This window comes from Paecilomyces variotii (genome assembly GCF_004022145.1).
Source record: "Paecilomyces variotii strain CBS 101075 chromosome Unknown C8Q69scaffold_1, whole genome shotgun sequence".
Taxonomy (NCBI): Eukaryota; Fungi; Ascomycota; class Eurotiomycetes; order Eurotiales; family Thermoascaceae; genus Paecilomyces; species Paecilomyces variotii.
Genome location: NW_021167140.1, coordinates 2,358,786 through 2,374,296, shown reverse-complemented (window position 1 = coordinate 2,374,296; position 15,511 = coordinate 2,358,786). Strand labels below are relative to the sequence as shown.

Genomic DNA, 15,511 nt, shown 5'->3' with positions numbered 1-15,511 from the left:
TCTAGGTACATACATAGCCAAGTCTCGTCTCAAGACGCTAGTAACTATTTGTTTTTGTCTTTACACAAGGCCCGGGGCGAAGGAATAGATTTAATCGCGCCATCTCTCATGTCAAACTCTAATATAATACATGGAAGATCCCGTCTTTCTGTAGTAAGCTAGTAATAACGCGTCCTAAAATAGATAGATAGGAAAAAGGTAAGAGTATTATTCTACTTGTATATGGTTATGTACTATATGACCACACTCCTCTCAGGGCTGGTCGAACTAGTTACGCACTTATGCGCACAAGACTTGGTGATGGATGAAATCCTTGTGAGTAACAACGGGCTGTAATTTAGCTTGTTAATTCGGATCCAGCAAATATGTACATGTCACGGACACTAGAACGAAGCGTAGTACGTCCAATATATCGATATATTCTAAGAAATAAAGATGAAAGAGATATCACTGTCTTATCTCAATAGCGGCTATTTTTACCCGTCAGAAAAATCGATCTTTTCTATAATGACTAGATCTCGGTATCTTATTGCCTCTGTCGATGATGTAATTGACACAGGGATCTTGAAAAGAAAAGAAAAATAACTAGATGATTGTCTACGGACTGTTGTACCACATGTTATCGCAAAGGATTCTCGAGAGGAATTCACAACATCCACTGATCACGTGTCGATAAGTTCCCAGCTCTGCATCCTTCCGTCAAGATCTTCTCCACACATGATAACGTCGTTTCAAGATTCAAACTGGATTCGATGGTGAGTTCATGTGCCTGGATGTTAGCGCATCTTGCTCACATTCCTTCTACTTAGCTTCCGTGCCCCAGTCCACGCCCGGAAAACCCTCATTGATCTCTCTTCATAAGTTCATCGCATCCTACTTGAATCTTTTTCAAACATGACTCACCTTCCGCCATAACCGAGGTTCAATGACCCTCCATGACCCCGAAATAAGGTGGATTCGTTTACCAGATAACTAAAGACGCTTCATTCCGATCTACATACGACACAATGGACGGTTCTGAATCGCCGGCTGCGGACCGTCGGCCTGTAAGGCCGAATGGTTCTGGTCCTAGACATCGCAGGGAGTCTATGAGGAGCAGGTTGTACCAGTACATAGCCCCGATTCTAGTCCCGGTCAACTAACTGCTTTTTACTTTAGCATGAGTGTGGTGTCAGATGTAGAAATGGCACAGGAAGAGGTAAGCCTCATGAGGCCTGGCTCTAGCCTTGATTGAAGAAACCGGACTGAGAACCTTAGGTCTTTTCTGGCCCCATGTCCGAGAGTATTCCTTCCAGCGTTGCTTCATTTGCTCATCGAGGAATGCGACATGGTTCCGTAGTGAGTTTTAGCTATCTGCGAGAAGACGACGATTCCTTTGAACATGCAGAAGATGAGGAAGCCGTGGAAGACGAAGTCGGAATTAGTCCCGAGTTCGCGGAGGGTACTGAACATCAATTGGATTTTCCCGTACCGAGTAGCAAGTCGAGGAGGTCATTGCGCTCCAGAGATTCTATCGAGGAGCCGTTGCTTTCCAGGCGTGACTCTGTGAAGTCCCATGTCAGCGGACAAAAAGTGGGTGGCAGGATTAGCCAAAAAGTCTACCTTGTCACCGAAGACTTGACAATTGTGATTGCTGGTTTTTCAACCCGCATGAGTGGCTATGCTGCCTATCTGATCCTGTGTATATTGACCTTCGGCATCGCATATCTTGTCTTCCGATGGGCGCCGAAGTTACGATTACGGTTGGTAGGAAAACCAAGCCAGCTACGCGAATGTCAATGGGTGGCGATTGAGGTTGGAAGAACACGCCCTCCCCCTTGCCAAATAACTGCTTGCTAATTCGTATTAGGATCAATGGAACCGACTTGCAGTCCTTCCTGTTCGTAAGACACAATATGGACGGCCTCTGTCCACGGTATTTGGAGCCCAGCAGCTTTTACACACAACTTCTGAACTAGAGGAAGACAATGATCCGATCATGTCGGTCTTGCGGTCTCTGGATTACAGATATCTCCAATTCTTTTACCATCCATTAGAGGACAAATTTGTCCTTGTCACGTCATGGAAAGATCCTTTATGGACAAACGTAAAGGTTATGCGAAACGGCTTGGATGCCGATGAGCGGGATAGCAGGGAACAAGTTTTCGGCCAGAACTTGATTGGCATCGAGGAGAAATCGGTTGCTCAACTCCTTGTCGACGAAGTAAGTGGGCTCTCCCCGTAGCACATCGTTCAGACGGCTCTAACCCCACAGGCTTTCCATCCATTTTATGTTTTTCAAATTGCTAGTCTCATTCTCTGGTCTTTGGATGAATACTACTACTACGCAGCCTGTATTTTCATTGTCTCAATCTTCAGTATCGGTGCGACTATATTGGAGACACGATCGGTGAGAATCTATCGATAACTATTATCAACTAAGAATTCCTCGCTGACTCCCTTGGAGACCATGAACCGTCTGAGAGAGATCTCTCACTTCGAGTGCGACGTCCGTGTGCTGCGAAATGGCTTCTGTAAGACTCCACCGAAGCTAGCAGTGCTTGTCATTCTTGGCCTGTTCTGACCGATTTGTTGTGACTTAGGGAGATCGGTGTCATCTGGAGATCTAGTTCCGGGAGATGTCTTCGAAGTTTCAGATCCTTCGCTCACCGAGGTCCCATGTGACTGCCTATTGCTATCTGGGGATTGTATAATAAATGAAAGCATGCTTACAGGTGCGGACTCTGCTGCCATTGACACTTCTGTGACTAAACCGAAGTCTAGGCGAATCTGTTCCTGTTTCAAAGAGTCCGGTCACCGATGATGCTCTGGAGTATTTTGATTTGAACGCCACTTCCATCCATCCAGTTGTGGCTAAACATTTTCTTTTTTGCGGCACCAGAATTGTCCGAGCCCGCAGACCGCAGGGCAGTGATGACGACGCAGTTGCACTGGCTATTGTTATAAGGACGGGTTTCTCCACTACGAAAGGAGCTCTAGTTCGCTCTATGCTCTTCCCCAAGCCTTCAGGTTTCAAATTTTACAGGGACTCCTTCCGCTATATTGCTGTCATGGGCCTCATCGCTGTACTAGGATTCATCGCATCCTTTGTCAATTTCATTCGACTAGGTGTAAGTGGTATAGGCCAGCAGCTTATGTCCCTGCTAATGTATGGCAGCTCTCATGGCGTGTGATCATCATTAGGGCCCTCGACTTGATTACTATAGTCGTACCACCTGCTCTGCCTGCGACATTGACCATCGGGACAAATTTTGCACTTTCACGCCTTAAAAAACAGTCGATATTCTGTATAAGCCCTCAAAGGTCAGTACCGTTTCCTTGGATACACGTGCCGAACTGATTCTCACTCCTCGCAGAGTAAACGTGGGAGGAAAGCTTGATGTCGTCTGTTTTGACAAAACAGGAACATTGACAGAAGATGGACTAGACGTCTTAGGCGTCCGTGCAGTTACGTCAAAGTCCAGGTTTGCTCTCTTCCATGACAGTCTCTTGGTTGACTTAGCCTGACCCGTTTTTAGCTTCACCGAGATTTTGTGCAGTCCCTCCCAGATATACCCATCGTCTCGAAACCAGCGTGACACGGAAGTTGACTACCATAAACGGAAACAGATTATATACACGATGGCAACTTGTCATTCACTCAGAGTTGTGGATGACGAGCTTCTGGGAGATCCTCTTGATGTCAAAATGTTTGAATTTACTGGCTGGTCATATGAAGAAGGCGGAAACGCTCGCCGTAGCCAGGAGGATGGCGGATATGATGAGACTATAACTCCATCTATTGCTAAGCCACCTGCTGGATACGACGGTGTTGAACCAAATGAGGTTGGAACCCTTTTTGTTGCTACTTACGCTACGCCGTTACAAGGGTTTGATCATGAATCATGCTAACGAGCTGGTCGGGTAGACACCATTGGAGCTTGGCGTCCTACGCTCGTTCGAATTCGTCTCCCATCTTCGCCGAACAAGCGTCATTGTGAGGCAGTTCGGGGACTCTGGTGTAAGCGTCTTTGTAAAGGGAGCCCCGGAGTGTATGAGAGATATATGCATACCGGAAACAAGTTAGTGCAAACAACTATTGTGGTATTCCAAATGTCGCTAACTCCTGACACAGTCCCCTGTGACTTCGATGAGGTTTTGAGCGGCTACACCCACAGGGGTTACCGCGTGATCGCTTGCGCCGCAAAATATGAACGCAAGCTAAGCTGGATGAAAGTGCAGAAGATGTCCCGTTCCGATGCCGAGTCTGGCCTAGAGTTTCTTGGGTTCATTGTTTTCGAGAACAAACTGAAATCAAACACGGCCGCTGTCATCTCTGAGCTCAAACAGGCAAACATCCGCAACGTAATGTGCACAGGAGATAATATTCTCACTGCGGTCAGTGTTGCTCGCGAATGTCGTCTGATAGATCCAGACACGCGATGTTATATTCCTCGCTTCATTGAAGGTTAGATCCCATACCTGTTACTGTACAATTATAGCTGACACAGTTACAGGTGACGGCCTTGATGCCCAAGCTTCTCTCGGCTGGGAAAGCATAGACGACCCCTCGTTTACGCTTGATGGGCACACTCTTATGGTACGATTCCTAGCCCGCAGTTTCTGGCGTCCTCTGACCTGTTGCAGCCTGCGACACCCATCGACTCATCAGTACCCTATGTTGATCGTAGCACGGACAAGTATTGCGTCGCGGTTAGTGGTGATGTATTCAGATGGCTAGTTGACTTCGGGAGCGAAGAACTTTTGAAAAGAGTATGTCATCCCTTGCAAAATCTGAACAAGTTTCCTGCGATGCTAAGATCGTCCAGGTTTTGGTGCGCGGACAAGTTTTTGCTCGGATGTCTCCGGATGAAAAGCACGAACTTGTCGAAAAACTTCAGTCTCTTGACTATACTTGCGGGTTCTGTGGTGACGGGGCCAATGATTGCGGTGCACTAAAGGCAGCAGATGTCGGAATTTCACTTTCTGATGCTGAGGCATCTGTTGCTGCGCCATTCACAAGCCGGGTGTTTGATATATCCTGTGTCCCCAAGGTCATAAAGTAAGTGTCCCCCTGCGTCCAGCTGGGCATGTGTGTTGACTATCTCAAGGGAGGGTCGCGCCGCTCTGGTGACGAGTTTCAGTTGCTTTAAGTACATGAGTCTTTATTCAGCTATCCAATTCACCTCGGTCAGCTTTCTATATACGTCGGCTTCCAATCTCGGAGATTTCCAGGTACGTCCGTACTGTTTCCGAAGAAAAGTAGCCGCTTGCTTACTTGGTGACTCTAGTTTCTTTTCATTGATCTCGTCCTCATTTTACCAATTGCAGTTTTCAGTAAGTGGTTCACACCATTTATTTCCCTATCAGTTTCGCGTTTGTGAATATTGATGTCTTTTGAAAGTGGGTTGGACGGGGCCTTACCCGACATTATCTCGTAAACGTCCGACAGCCGACCTAGTCTCTCGAAAGGTTCTCACACCTCTTCTCGGCCAAATCGTGATTTGTGTTTTGGCTCAATTCGCAATATTCAAAGCCGTTCAATCGCAGCCATGGTATATCTCTACTCCTTGGAATCACTCTTCCATTGGCTCATCAAAGCCCGCAGGTTTATACCCCCGAAGCCTGGCCAAGACAGTCCTAGTATCGAGAACTCGGAAGACACGGCACTCTTCCTTTTGTCATGCTTTCAATACATCCTTACGAGCGTGGTCCTCAGCGTTGGCCCGCCTTTCAGACAGCCAATCATCTCAAACGGTTTGTACTTCCTCTGGATTATATAGGGCATTCACTAACACAGATTAGTTCCCTTCCTCTTGACGGTCACTATAGATGCTCTCGTATCAGCGTACATGTTGTTTGGTCACGCGGAGTGGCTGACAGACATAATGCAGCTGACCTTTATGTCATTGAAGTTTAAAGGATGTATCCTGGCACTTGCCATAGGCCAATTTCTCCTCTCCTGGATAGCAGAGAAACGGATTTTCCCTGCTCTTGCACAGGGTCTGTGGCGTATATATCTTCGCCTGCGTCCAAACTACCGGAAGCCCCGACGCCAATACAAGGTAGTGTTGGAGCAAATGCAAACCTGAGGCGCTGGGGATTGAGTGGGCATCTACATTATCGGATTGCAGGATGTCACAGAAAACAGCAGAAGTTGAAAAGGTGATGGTCACGGGAAGCGGCCTCAGTGGTGGTGTGGTCATTCTCCATAGGGAGGCTGCCCCAGCGGTGTGCAAAATAGTATGAGCTCACATATCAGAAATCATTTGTGCTATATGTAAGATATTGTCGTCATCAGAAGAATAGATATTGCGCTTTCATGTTTTATGTGGTGTTTGACAATATCTATGTGCCTCGATCTTCGGGGAATAGGGCCTCATAAGCCGGAGACAAATCGATTGTAGTAATAAATATACAGGACGGCCATGAAAAGATTCTCCTGCACTTCTTCTGCTCGCATGTAATTTCACTGGGACGCTCTCGAATGCAGTCGTAGCCCATCAGTGATCCCACGGGTGCTTCCAACCCATCAATGCAGGGCCGTCCTGCTTAGCTCGGTAGAACAACTATCAGCCCCAGATATCGTTAGCGACCCAGTTCATATCACTCCACAGAAACTTGTTCACACGTACGAAGAACCACATGCTCGCTCCTAGCGCGGTCGCGGCAAAGCGATAGAAAGGTCGCGGGGGGTGGACGTGGATCGGGTGCTTGCCAGCCATGACTGTGGATCGCGGGGAAGTTAGCACAAGCGCAAACAGACAGTAAACAATCCTCAGTGCTTTGGCATACCTGTCGGCTATCAATTGTACCTGAGAGATAACGCAAGATCGCGATGTTCGGAGGATCAGTCAGTGCCGGACTTTGTCTGGACTTGAGGTTAGACGCTATCCGGCGAATACAAATCACGTGACCGGATGTATCTACTGGATGACCGGATAGTCTAATGTCGGCTTGCTACGGTTATTCGAAATGGATTACTGAATTAAATGTAGGAATTTAGCTACTGATTGCGTTTCTTTAGACCGAAACAAGAAGAGAAGGGTATTATGTACCAAGCGCTCATGTTGAGATCTGCGGGTGCCAGTCAGTGCAATTATAGAACGCATTATTGGTTAACTTCATTAGTGGCGGATCTTTATCGTACAGGCCGGACCTTCGTAGGAGGTTATGATGCGAAAAAGCCAAGCTGCCCATGCTAATAGATTCAGTATTATATTTGCAAATGTATGTAGTAGTATATTCTCAGACAAGGAATTGACTAAAAATTAGTTGCGCCCACGTCTCGTTGAGAGTTATATTGTCGACGGGGATAGACACAGTAACTCGCTGGTTTAACATCTTTGCTAATCCTAAGCTTGATGTATATAAAACAGATGATAATCCAAGAAATGATTTCTCGAATGCTCATGAGAGGACCACAATACTATGCTCCTCTCTAGATTCCTGTCTTATTGATGGTCGTGAAGCTCGAAGCGACGGCAACAACCTGCGCGCTTAGTAAGCGATCTGCTCGGAATCAAGCTCTGGGCCTATCTAGAATGGAAGGGCGCAATCGAGATCCCAAGATCAACCGTCGCAACGTCTCCAAACCGCCCTATCGATCACAATACTGCGGGCCTAGTGAAAGATAACCAAATCCGATACAAATGCAGTAGCCGACCAAACCTATCGACACAATCCGCGAGCGACGAGCAACCAGACGGCGGCCACTAACATGCGGGCGGTATCATTCTTGGATAACTATTCGGGATCCTAGGAGTGCTTGACGGTGCTTGTCTTGGTGTTCATCATCTGTATTTCACACGGCACATAAGAAAAGCTGAGCGCGGGCGCGAGACGACAAGGTCGTCGGATTGTGAATACTCTGGGATACTGGAATACATCGATTTCTCTCTGTATGTCCGGCTCATCGATTCCTCGAGAACTATACTGATATTGCCGTTTTGATGTCGCAGACACCCAGATTATCTTCTCGCTGCCATAAAGCTACATTCTGTCGCCCTGCCACTCCACCGGTCTTTCGCATTCTCTTGGTCTCGCTTCAATAGCGCTGCCAGCCACAGACTCGCGCCCCTTTTATATATGGGTTACGGACAGCAAAATCCATTCAACACCAGATAGCTACGATGGCTCTATCAGCAGGGTCGCCTTCTGCCAGAGTCCCACTGGAGAAGGGAAGCGACGGTCGCCCTCGGTTCCACGGTTGTTCAAGTATACGCGAATTTGAGTTCTTGGGGAAACTGGGTGAAGGTACTTTTGGGTAAGTCAGTCATTTATGCGGTCTACATGCTTGAAACTGATGTGTCGCTATAGTGAAGTTTACAAAGCCAGGTCCAAACGGAAGGGCGCGATCTTCGCCTTGAAGAAAATATTGATGCATAATGAAAAGGATGGGGTAAGATCCTCCTCAGGAATGTCGAAAAGAAACGTCCGTTGACTCATTCCGCTTTCTTTTTCTAGTTTCCTATTACTGCCCTCCGTGAAATAAAGCTGCTCAAAATGCTCTCGCATCCAAACATACTTCAGCTGCAAGAGATGGTTGTCGAAAGGCCCAAGGGTGAGTGATCGTCATCAGGAAAAAAATGACTCTGGTGTTAACACTGCGTTAGGCGAGGGTCGGAAAAAGCCGAGCATGTATATGGTTACGCCTTATATGGAGCATGATCTGTCAGGCTTGCTAGAGAACCCTAAGGTTCATTTCAGTGAACCTCAAATAAAATGCTACATGCTACAGCTCCTAGAAGGGCTTCGATATCTGCATGAGGTAATATATGAGACTTTCAAAACCAGGAACACGACTGACGGCATTACAGAGTCGCATCTTACACCGAGATATGAAAGGTTAGAAGTCCGCTGAGATCGTTAGAGCTATTTGACTAATGTGACCCAAGCGGCGAATCTCCTCATTAGCAATAAAGGCATCCTTCAGATAGCAGATTTTGGGCTTGCTCGACCTTATGATGAGCCACCACCGCAGCCCGGAAAAGGCGGAGGTGAGGCCAAAAGGGATTACACGACGCTTGTGGTCACGCGATGGTATAGACCTCCCGAGCTTCTCCTCCAACTTCGTCGATATACCACCGCTATTGACATGTGGGGCGTCGGGTATGAGTATTCCCATATCCCTTCTTCTTGAATTGATCCTCACACGTTCCTAGGTGTGTCTTCGGCGAGATGTTCAAAAGAAAACCCATACTTGCTGGCAACAGCGATCTTAATCAAGCACACTTAATTTTCAACCTGGTGGGGACACCTACCGAAGAGAACATGCCTGGCTGGAGTTCGTTGCCAGGATGCGAAGGGGTAAAGAACTTTGGGTCCAAGCCTGGCAATCTCGCTCAGGTTTTCAAGGAGTAGGTGTCTTACTGTCACTCCCTTCCGTTGGCTTTCTGTATTACTGGATCTAATCGTTACTCTCAGCCAAGGGCCCGTGGCTATCTCTCTGCTTACAGAACTCCTGAAGCTCGATTGGCGCAAGAGGATAAACGCTATAGACGCCCTCAAGCATCCTTACTTCGAAACACCACCACTCCCAGCCAAGCCAGGCGAACTGCCTCAATTCGAAGATTCCCACGAGCTCGACCGCAGAAAGTTCCGCGGACAACGCGCGGGCCCGCCACCAGCGCCTGCAGGAGGGTCAGCTGGAATTGGCTCGAATCCTGAATGGGCCATGAAATCCGCGGGGCGACCCCCTAATGAAAATAGAGGCGGTCGGATACCTGGAGCAGCGCGACCGAGTTATGCCAATGCTCCTCAGCGACGTCCTGGTGACGCGCGCCCTTCTGAGGGCCAAGCAAAGCAAGGGTTTGACGATGGCCATCAACACCTTCCTGCTTGGCATAGGGACAGGCTACCTCCTAAGCCGCCGGTATCAGCTTCAGCTCACCAGGGATGGAGTGGAAGACGGGATCGGCCGCTGCCGCAAGGTCATGCTAGCGGACGTCCCGACAGCCGGGTAGACTCTTATGTTCCGAGGTATGATGGTACGCGCGATCGATCCCGGTCCCGGGACGTCGATAGTCTGAGATCAGAGGCCGAGTGGCGTGACAGGAGAGATGGTGACCGCGACTACTCTGCGCGAAGGCGTAGTCGAAGTCCGACCTCCAGGGATCGAGGGCGAGAAGCGGATCAAAGTTACAATGTGTATCGTCGTTGACGTCTGTCTGCCCAAGATCGGTGTTGGTCGGAGACGTATCTAACTTATCCTTGTTCAAGACTATATTCCTCCATACCGATTCTTCATCCTAAAGAAAAATAAAAAGTAATGGAGATAGAGATAGAACCATGAATAAGCTGCTCAACTGAGACGTCTATAACATAAGGGTCTGTACTATATAGTACCAGCACAGTGACTACTGCTGTGCCAAAAAAGGGCTTCCGTTGAGGGGGGCCCTATAAAGCTATGTAACCATGTAAACAAAAAAAAAAAAGCTATTTTTCTTAACCCTCGTTCCTCTTCTTTTTTTTTTTTTTCATTCCCACCTGTCTAGCCCAAGAATAACATGAAGAAATGCGGCAGTGGCATATCCAATTGGTTCCAAGGCTAACAGGCAACTTCATCAGAGATGCGAGTCAGTCATACCTAGTGGTCGTGTCCGCATGGGATAGAAAGATATGGCTTAGTAAAGGATTCGCGTCATGATCCGAGCTAAATTCAACCGTTAGCACCTGTAATAGGATGTTTTTTTGACACATAGGCAAAGTGGGTTTCATACATGAAAGGCTTTCGAGTCTCTCGTAGAGATCTTTGATTGTAGCGGTGTTGACATTGCTGACATCAGCCATCAGATAAGCGACCTGGTTTTTTTCATATTATATTAGCATATGTACTCTCTCCTGAAAAGGTATGTATGGGTGTGTCTGCTACATACATCGCCTCTGCTGTCGGTCATCTGCTTGTCGACGTTGTGGTCTCCGAGGATTTCGTTCACTGGGAAAAAAGAAATATCAGCGGAAGTCGACAGAGATTTAGGGGTAAGGAAAATATGTCATACCTGTGCGGAGCACACCAGGGATATTGTGATGAATGTAGATTACTCGGGCGTGGTCGGGTTCGTCCATTGTCAACGAGCGGAGGTTGACTTCTGGAAGGTTGACGGCGCCTAGGGTCGTTCCCTCATTGACGTATCTCACGAGAGCTTCGGCGACCTCGACTCCGATCGCCCTCTGAGCTTCTTCGGTACTTCCTCCAATGTGAGGGGTGAGGATGATGTTCTTGAGACCGCGGAGGTCATTGACCCAGGAGCCAAGGTCGTTGTTGAAGTAGTCTCCATTGCCTGCTGGCTCGTTGGGGTAGACGTCGATCGCGGCACCAGCGAGCTTTCCAGAGCGCATGGCGAGGACCAGTGCAGGGATGTCGACAACGCTGCCTCGGCTGGCGTTGATCAAGTAGCTCCCTTCCTTCATCTGTTCGAACTGCTGCGATCCGATCATGTTCTTCGTCTCTGGCAGCTCGGGAACATGCAAGGTGACGAAGTCGGAGGCACGGAGAAGATCCTCGAGGGTAGGAACTTGTCGTGCCGTTCCCATTGCCATCAGGTTGACGACGTCGTAGTAGATCACGGACATTCCCATAGCCTCCGCGAGAACCGACAGTTGGGAACCGATGTGACCGTATCCAATTATACCTGTGGTAATGAATATGGTCAGAATGCAAAAGCAAAGAGTATTTTTCTATTTCTTCACAAAGAATGAGAGAAAGGGAGAGAGAGGGAATATTTCCTTACCTAGAGTCTTTCCACGAATCTCCCAGCACTTGTTGCTGACCTTGTTCCATGTGCCCTGGTGCATTTCATTCGAGCGATCAGTCAACTGCCTAGCCAAGGCGATGATCTCTGAAATGACGAGCTCGGCCACCGAACGAGAGTTACTGAAGGGCGAATTGAAGACAGCGATTCCATGTTGCGCAGCATATTGTAGATCGACCTGGTTGGTTCCGATACAGAAACATCCCACGACTATAAGATTTTTCGCTTCCTTGAGCACTCGGGCAGTGAGCTTGGTCTTGGACCGGATACCGATCACATGCACATCTCTGGAGAACGAGGAGGCAAGCTGTCAGCAAGTCTGTCGTTCTTTCGCGGATCAAATTATATATTATGACAAGATCGTGATTGTCACTAGGGCGAACTATACCTGATCTTCTCAATCAACTGGTCTTCTGGCAGCGATGACTTCAGAAACTCGACTTGGTAGCCCTGCTTGGAGAGGATATCCCGTCCGGTCTGATTGACGTTTTCGAGAAGGAGAATCTTGATGTCCTCTGTCGCAAAAGGCTTGAGCTGCTTCGCCGCAGGCTGTGGCTGAAAGCCAGCAATGGGAGAAATCGAGAGGCCTAGACTCGACATGACCGGACGAGCTAGTTCGCTCGCGCTGACGCTGATATCTTTCGCGGCCGACATGATGCTGGAGATTTTAAATAAAAGCAGTCTAGTTCTTCCAGGAAGAAAAAGGAGAAGAAGCAGGTCACAAAAAATATATAAGGCCCATGACTGACTGCGTCAAAACCAGAGACCGTCCACCGAAAACCGGCGCGGTGGGGGGTCTTGGTCTTGTCCGTGTATGAGATTGATTTATTACCGGTGGAGACTTTGGTTATCCGCACGCACTCCGTTCCGTGTCCGCAAGCGTCTTGTGGCGGAGAATATTAGTATTGTATTATTCGTGTGGATAGCATCAGTCATGGCTCTATTTGTTCAATATCAATATCTGACATCAGATTTAATTTACATCCCAGTTCCTATGTAGTACATACATGTGCTAATTATTTTAAACAGACCTGCTCTATCTACAGCCACCTTGATCTGATCCAATCACTATAGACTTAACGTTCCACAACGGGCTGTGGTTACCATCCATTCGCAGCTATAGAATATGTAGTAGATAGATATCTGCTTTTGCAACCCGACGGATTTCATTCGCCAACATTTACAATCATCATACGTTCGCATCAAAACGCCGGAAGATATTTATGTTCCATCCATCCCTTAGATCTTGAGATTCTGGACCTTCTCTGAAACATCGGCAGCAGCCTGAGAAGCTTGCTTCTTTTCCTGCTTTCCCTTGGTCTTCTGAGAAGTCGTATCCTTCGGGAGTTCCTTAACGTACGGAAGAAACTCAGGGGCTCCGGGAATGTATTTTCGAAGAACCTCCGGGACGTTGATACCCTTGATCTCAAGTTAGCTACACTCCTAGTTTAAACAGACACACAAGGGATCAGTCAAACTTACATCCTCAGTCTGGTAGTTCTCCAAGATGCAGCAGAGCGCTCGTTCTGTCGCGCATAGGGTGGAGTTCAGGGCGTGCACATATGACTTCTTGGTGTCCGTGGTCTTCTTGACGCCGTAGCGGATCTCCAAGGCGCGAGACTGGTAATCGGTGCAATTGGAGCACGAGACCAGCTCTTTGTACTCGCCCTGGAATGGGAACCACGCCTCCAAATCGTATTTCTTCGACGCCGCGTTATTCAAAGCTCCCGAAACAATAGCAACGACCTGGTATGGAATCCCCAGGGACTGGTAGAACTCCTCCGATACCGCAATCATCTCGTCGAAGACCTCCCAAGAATTTTCGGGCTTGGTCAAGATAAATTGCTCGATCTGAAATTACATTAGACCACAATCCAAAATCGTTGCGCGGATGGATATTACCTTTTCGAACTGGTGAACTCGGAAGATACCCCACGCATCCTTACCGTGGGCACCGGCCTCCTTTCGGTAGCAAGTACTGTACCCGGCGTATCTGACGCTTGATCAGTATCTGAAGTAGCACGCGAGAGGATCATTGTGCTTACTTGATCGGGAGATCCTTCTCCTGGAGCCATTCGCTGTCGTGAAGAGCAGAGAGAGGCTGCTCCGAGGTAGCGATCAGATACTTGTCCGTCGACTTGTCCTCGCTTTCGGTAACCTTGTAAAGCTCCTCATCAAACTGTTCCAGCTGAGCAGTCTTCGCCATATACTCTCTCAACATAAACTGGGGTGGCTGGTTTGGCTTATATCCTTTCTTGAAGAGGAACTCCAAACCGTAGTTGATGAGAGCAAGGTTCAAGAAAAGTCCATATCCAGTCAGGCAATATCCACGGTGTCCGACAATCTTCACTCCGCGCTCGGGGTCGTAGCCATCTAACCGGGTGAGGACTTCATGATGTGAGAGACAATCGCGCTTTTCCACCGCAGTATTCTCAGGCTTCCAGGTCCGGACCACAACGTTGTCATCCTGCAAACAGATCAGTTATATTGTCCTACCCCAGAGAGGAGAAAAGCAAATCCCCCCGCGTCACGGAGTCCATACTTCATTGTTGCTGATAGGAACAGAGTCATGGACATAGTTTCCAATCGTCTTGATCTTCCTGTCGCGCTCGAGTTCCTTCTGAACGGCAAAGTCTTCGGCGTCCTTCTTTTCCTTCTCCAGCTTCGCCTTCTCCTCTAGCAGACCAGTAGCGTCCTCCTTGTTCTAAATTCCCAGACAAAATCCCACTCATTAGCTTCTTCCATATATATAACCCCAGGGGGCTTCCAGGACACGTGCTAACCTTCTTCTTCTGACCGAGTTCTTTCTGAAGAGCGTTGAGCTTCGACCCCACCTGCATCACATTGAATCGAGCTATATCGTGACAAATGATAAAATCAGTATATGGCGATCCAAGCAAGATTTAGTGTAATATTCATATAATATTATATCGGCAGCAGAAAGGCAAACGTACCGCGACGAGCTTCCTCATACAGGGCAATGACTTCGTCAACAGCCTCTTCGGGAGCGAATCGGCGGCGCTGGCTCTCCTTGATCTTCTTGGGATCGCCGCCGCGATCACTGACAAAGTCGGCGAGGTCAAGCATCTTGGGTATGGAGTATCACACACGGCTGGTAGATACTCTTGTGTCTGTTTGATCTGGTCTATTGAGGACCTCAACGAACGAGGGGTGGGCAACGGGATATCCGATCAGGGCGCAAATAATGTTTTTGGCTAGCGAGGGGTAAACCTCAAGTGGCTAGTGGGTTTTTTTCACTGCTGGAACTTGGAAGTTAAACAAAAGTGCGTGGCAGTAAGCGACAGGAGGGGCATGCCGCTAAAGGCCAATTAAGCTCATGACACGGGACGAACTAGAAATGTTTCCTTCGTTAACTGGAGGATTTTCCCAACTCGCTTTATGTTGCTATTCGAGTCCAGTAAGAGAACTGAATGCGTTGACTACTTGTTAGGATATATTGTCATGATATATTGTTTTTTCATTATATTATATATATACCAGAGCTTGGAGAGAAACCAATTCCTACAGTGGATATCATTGTAGCTCTCTTTAAGACAGCGATAAGATATGGACGTTTTGCAAATACATCTGGCGGGCAAGGTCCCCACTTCTCAACCAGGCATTACTAGTCAGCCGTAGTAATAAAAATAATAATTGTAATTAAGTTAACTAAGCTAGTTACTACTTTGTAGTAGTGACTCATACTCTCATACTACTTTATGTAGCCTCGCCACTGCTCACGCAACCTATGACCAGTACCTGTCGCCCGGGATCTGAAC

At 47.9% G+C, this 15,511-nt stretch overlaps 5 protein-coding genes across 5 annotated transcripts; 2 read left to right on the top strand and 3 right to left on the bottom strand.

Moving 5' to 3' along the window:
• Window positions 1–1,076: 1,076 nt before the first annotated feature.
• Window positions 1,077–6,247, top strand: C8Q69DRAFT_451792 (putative P-type ATPase). The gene is made up of 20 exons (XM_028629519.1): window positions 1,077–1,198; window positions 1,258–1,794; window positions 1,850–2,203; window positions 2,255–2,389; window positions 2,447–2,513; window positions 2,583–2,714; window positions 2,764–3,110; window positions 3,158–3,303; window positions 3,357–3,464; window positions 3,519–3,825; window positions 3,908–4,061; window positions 4,115–4,447; window positions 4,497–4,579; window positions 4,627–4,752; window positions 4,809–5,041; window positions 5,091–5,214; window positions 5,271–5,316; window positions 5,384–5,534; window positions 5,588–5,736; window positions 5,785–6,247. The coding sequence occupies exons 1-20, from the start codon at window positions 1,160–1,162 to the stop codon at window positions 6,069–6,071; spliced, it is 3,858 nt and encodes a 1,285-aa protein (XP_028489265.1). The 5' UTR covers window positions 1,077–1,159; the 3' UTR covers window positions 6,072–6,247.
• On the bottom strand, window positions 6,248–7,156 carry C8Q69DRAFT_451790 (hypothetical protein). Its single transcript, XM_028629518.1, has 4 exons — window positions 7,038–7,156; window positions 6,775–6,962; window positions 6,615–6,706; window positions 6,248–6,548 (listed from the first exon to the last, which is right to left on the bottom strand). The coding sequence occupies exons 3-4, from the start codon at window positions 6,702–6,704 to the stop codon at window positions 6,483–6,485; spliced, it is 156 nt and encodes a 51-aa protein (XP_028489264.1). The 5' UTR covers window positions 6,705–6,706; window positions 6,775–6,962; window positions 7,038–7,156; the 3' UTR covers window positions 6,248–6,482.
• Window positions 7,157–8,111: 955 nt separating this feature from the next.
• C8Q69DRAFT_395984 (serine/threonine-protein kinase bur-1) lies at window positions 8,112–10,141 on the top strand (the record flags this gene model as incomplete). Its single annotated transcript, XM_028627713.1, has 8 exons — window positions 8,112–8,245; window positions 8,299–8,380; window positions 8,446–8,542; window positions 8,595–8,749; window positions 8,799–8,826; window positions 8,877–9,090; window positions 9,144–9,338; window positions 9,406–10,141. The coding sequence occupies 8 exons, from the start codon at window positions 8,112–8,114 to the stop codon at window positions 10,139–10,141; spliced, it is 1,641 nt and encodes a 546-aa protein (XP_028489263.1).
• Window positions 10,142–10,372: 231 nt separating this feature from the next.
• C8Q69DRAFT_30869 (3-phosphoglycerate dehydrogenase, hypothetical) lies at window positions 10,373–12,686 on the bottom strand. The gene is made up of 6 exons (XM_028627229.1): window positions 12,121–12,686; window positions 11,712–12,019; window positions 10,980–11,612; window positions 10,857–10,915; window positions 10,701–10,782; window positions 10,373–10,633 (listed from the first exon to the last, which is right to left on the bottom strand). The coding sequence occupies exons 1-6, from the start codon at window positions 12,384–12,386 to the stop codon at window positions 10,605–10,607; spliced, it is 1,377 nt and encodes a 458-aa protein (XP_028489262.1). The 5' UTR covers window positions 12,387–12,686; the 3' UTR covers window positions 10,373–10,604.
• A 1-nt stretch (window position 12,687) lies between these two features.
• Window positions 12,688–15,016, bottom strand: C8Q69DRAFT_30868 (seryl-tRNA synthetase). Its single transcript, XM_028627227.1, has 7 exons — window positions 14,687–15,016; window positions 14,516–14,586; window positions 14,275–14,436; window positions 13,778–14,199; window positions 13,635–13,725; window positions 13,215–13,583; window positions 12,688–13,151 (listed from the first exon to the last, which is right to left on the bottom strand). The coding sequence occupies exons 1-7, from the start codon at window positions 14,817–14,819 to the stop codon at window positions 12,972–12,974; spliced, it is 1,428 nt and encodes a 475-aa protein (XP_028489261.1). The 5' UTR covers window positions 14,820–15,016; the 3' UTR covers window positions 12,688–12,971.
• Window positions 15,017–15,511: the final 495 nt, after the last annotated feature.

Coding starts and splice junctions, on each gene's coding strand:
- C8Q69DRAFT_451790 (XM_028629518.1), bottom strand. CDS start 6,704: ATGGCTGGCAAGCACCCGATCCACGTCCACCCCCCGCGACCTTTCTAT. Junction 6,549..6,614: donor GAGCGAGCATGTGGTTCTTC/GTACGTGTGAAC, acceptor TGGGGCTGATAG/TTGTTCTACCGAGCTAAGCA.
- C8Q69DRAFT_30868 (XM_028627227.1), bottom strand. CDS start 14,819: ATGCTTGACCTCGCCGACTTTGTCAGTGATCGCGGCGGCGATCCCAAG. Junction 14,200..14,274: donor TTCCTATCAGCAACAATGAA/GTATGGACTCCG, acceptor ATCTGTTTGCAG/GATGACAACGTTGTGGTCCG. Junction 13,152..13,214: donor AGAACTACCAGACTGAGGAT/GTAAGTTTGACT, acceptor CTTGAGATCAAG/GGTATCAACGTCCCGGAGGT.
- C8Q69DRAFT_451792 (XM_028629519.1), top strand. CDS start 1,160: ATGAGTGTGGTGTCAGATGTAGAAATGGCACAGGAAGAG. Junction 2,514..2,582: donor TGTGCTGCGAAATGGCTTCT/GTAAGACTCCAC, acceptor GTTGTGACTTAG/GGAGATCGGTGTCATCTGGA. Junction 4,448..4,496: donor TATTCCTCGCTTCATTGAAG/GTTAGATCCCAT, acceptor ACACAGTTACAG/GTGACGGCCTTGATGCCCAA.
- C8Q69DRAFT_30869 (XM_028627229.1), bottom strand. CDS start 12,386: ATGTCGGCCGCGAAAGATATCAGCGTCAGCGCGAGCGAACTAGCTCGT. Junction 10,783..10,856: donor TGACCGACAGCAGAGGCGAT/GTATGTAGCAGA, acceptor GAAAAAAACCAG/GTCGCTTATCTGATGGCTGA. Junction 10,634..10,700: donor GAGACTCGAAAGCCTTTCAT/GTATGAAACCCA, acceptor GGTTGAATTTAG/CTCGGATCATGACGCGAATC.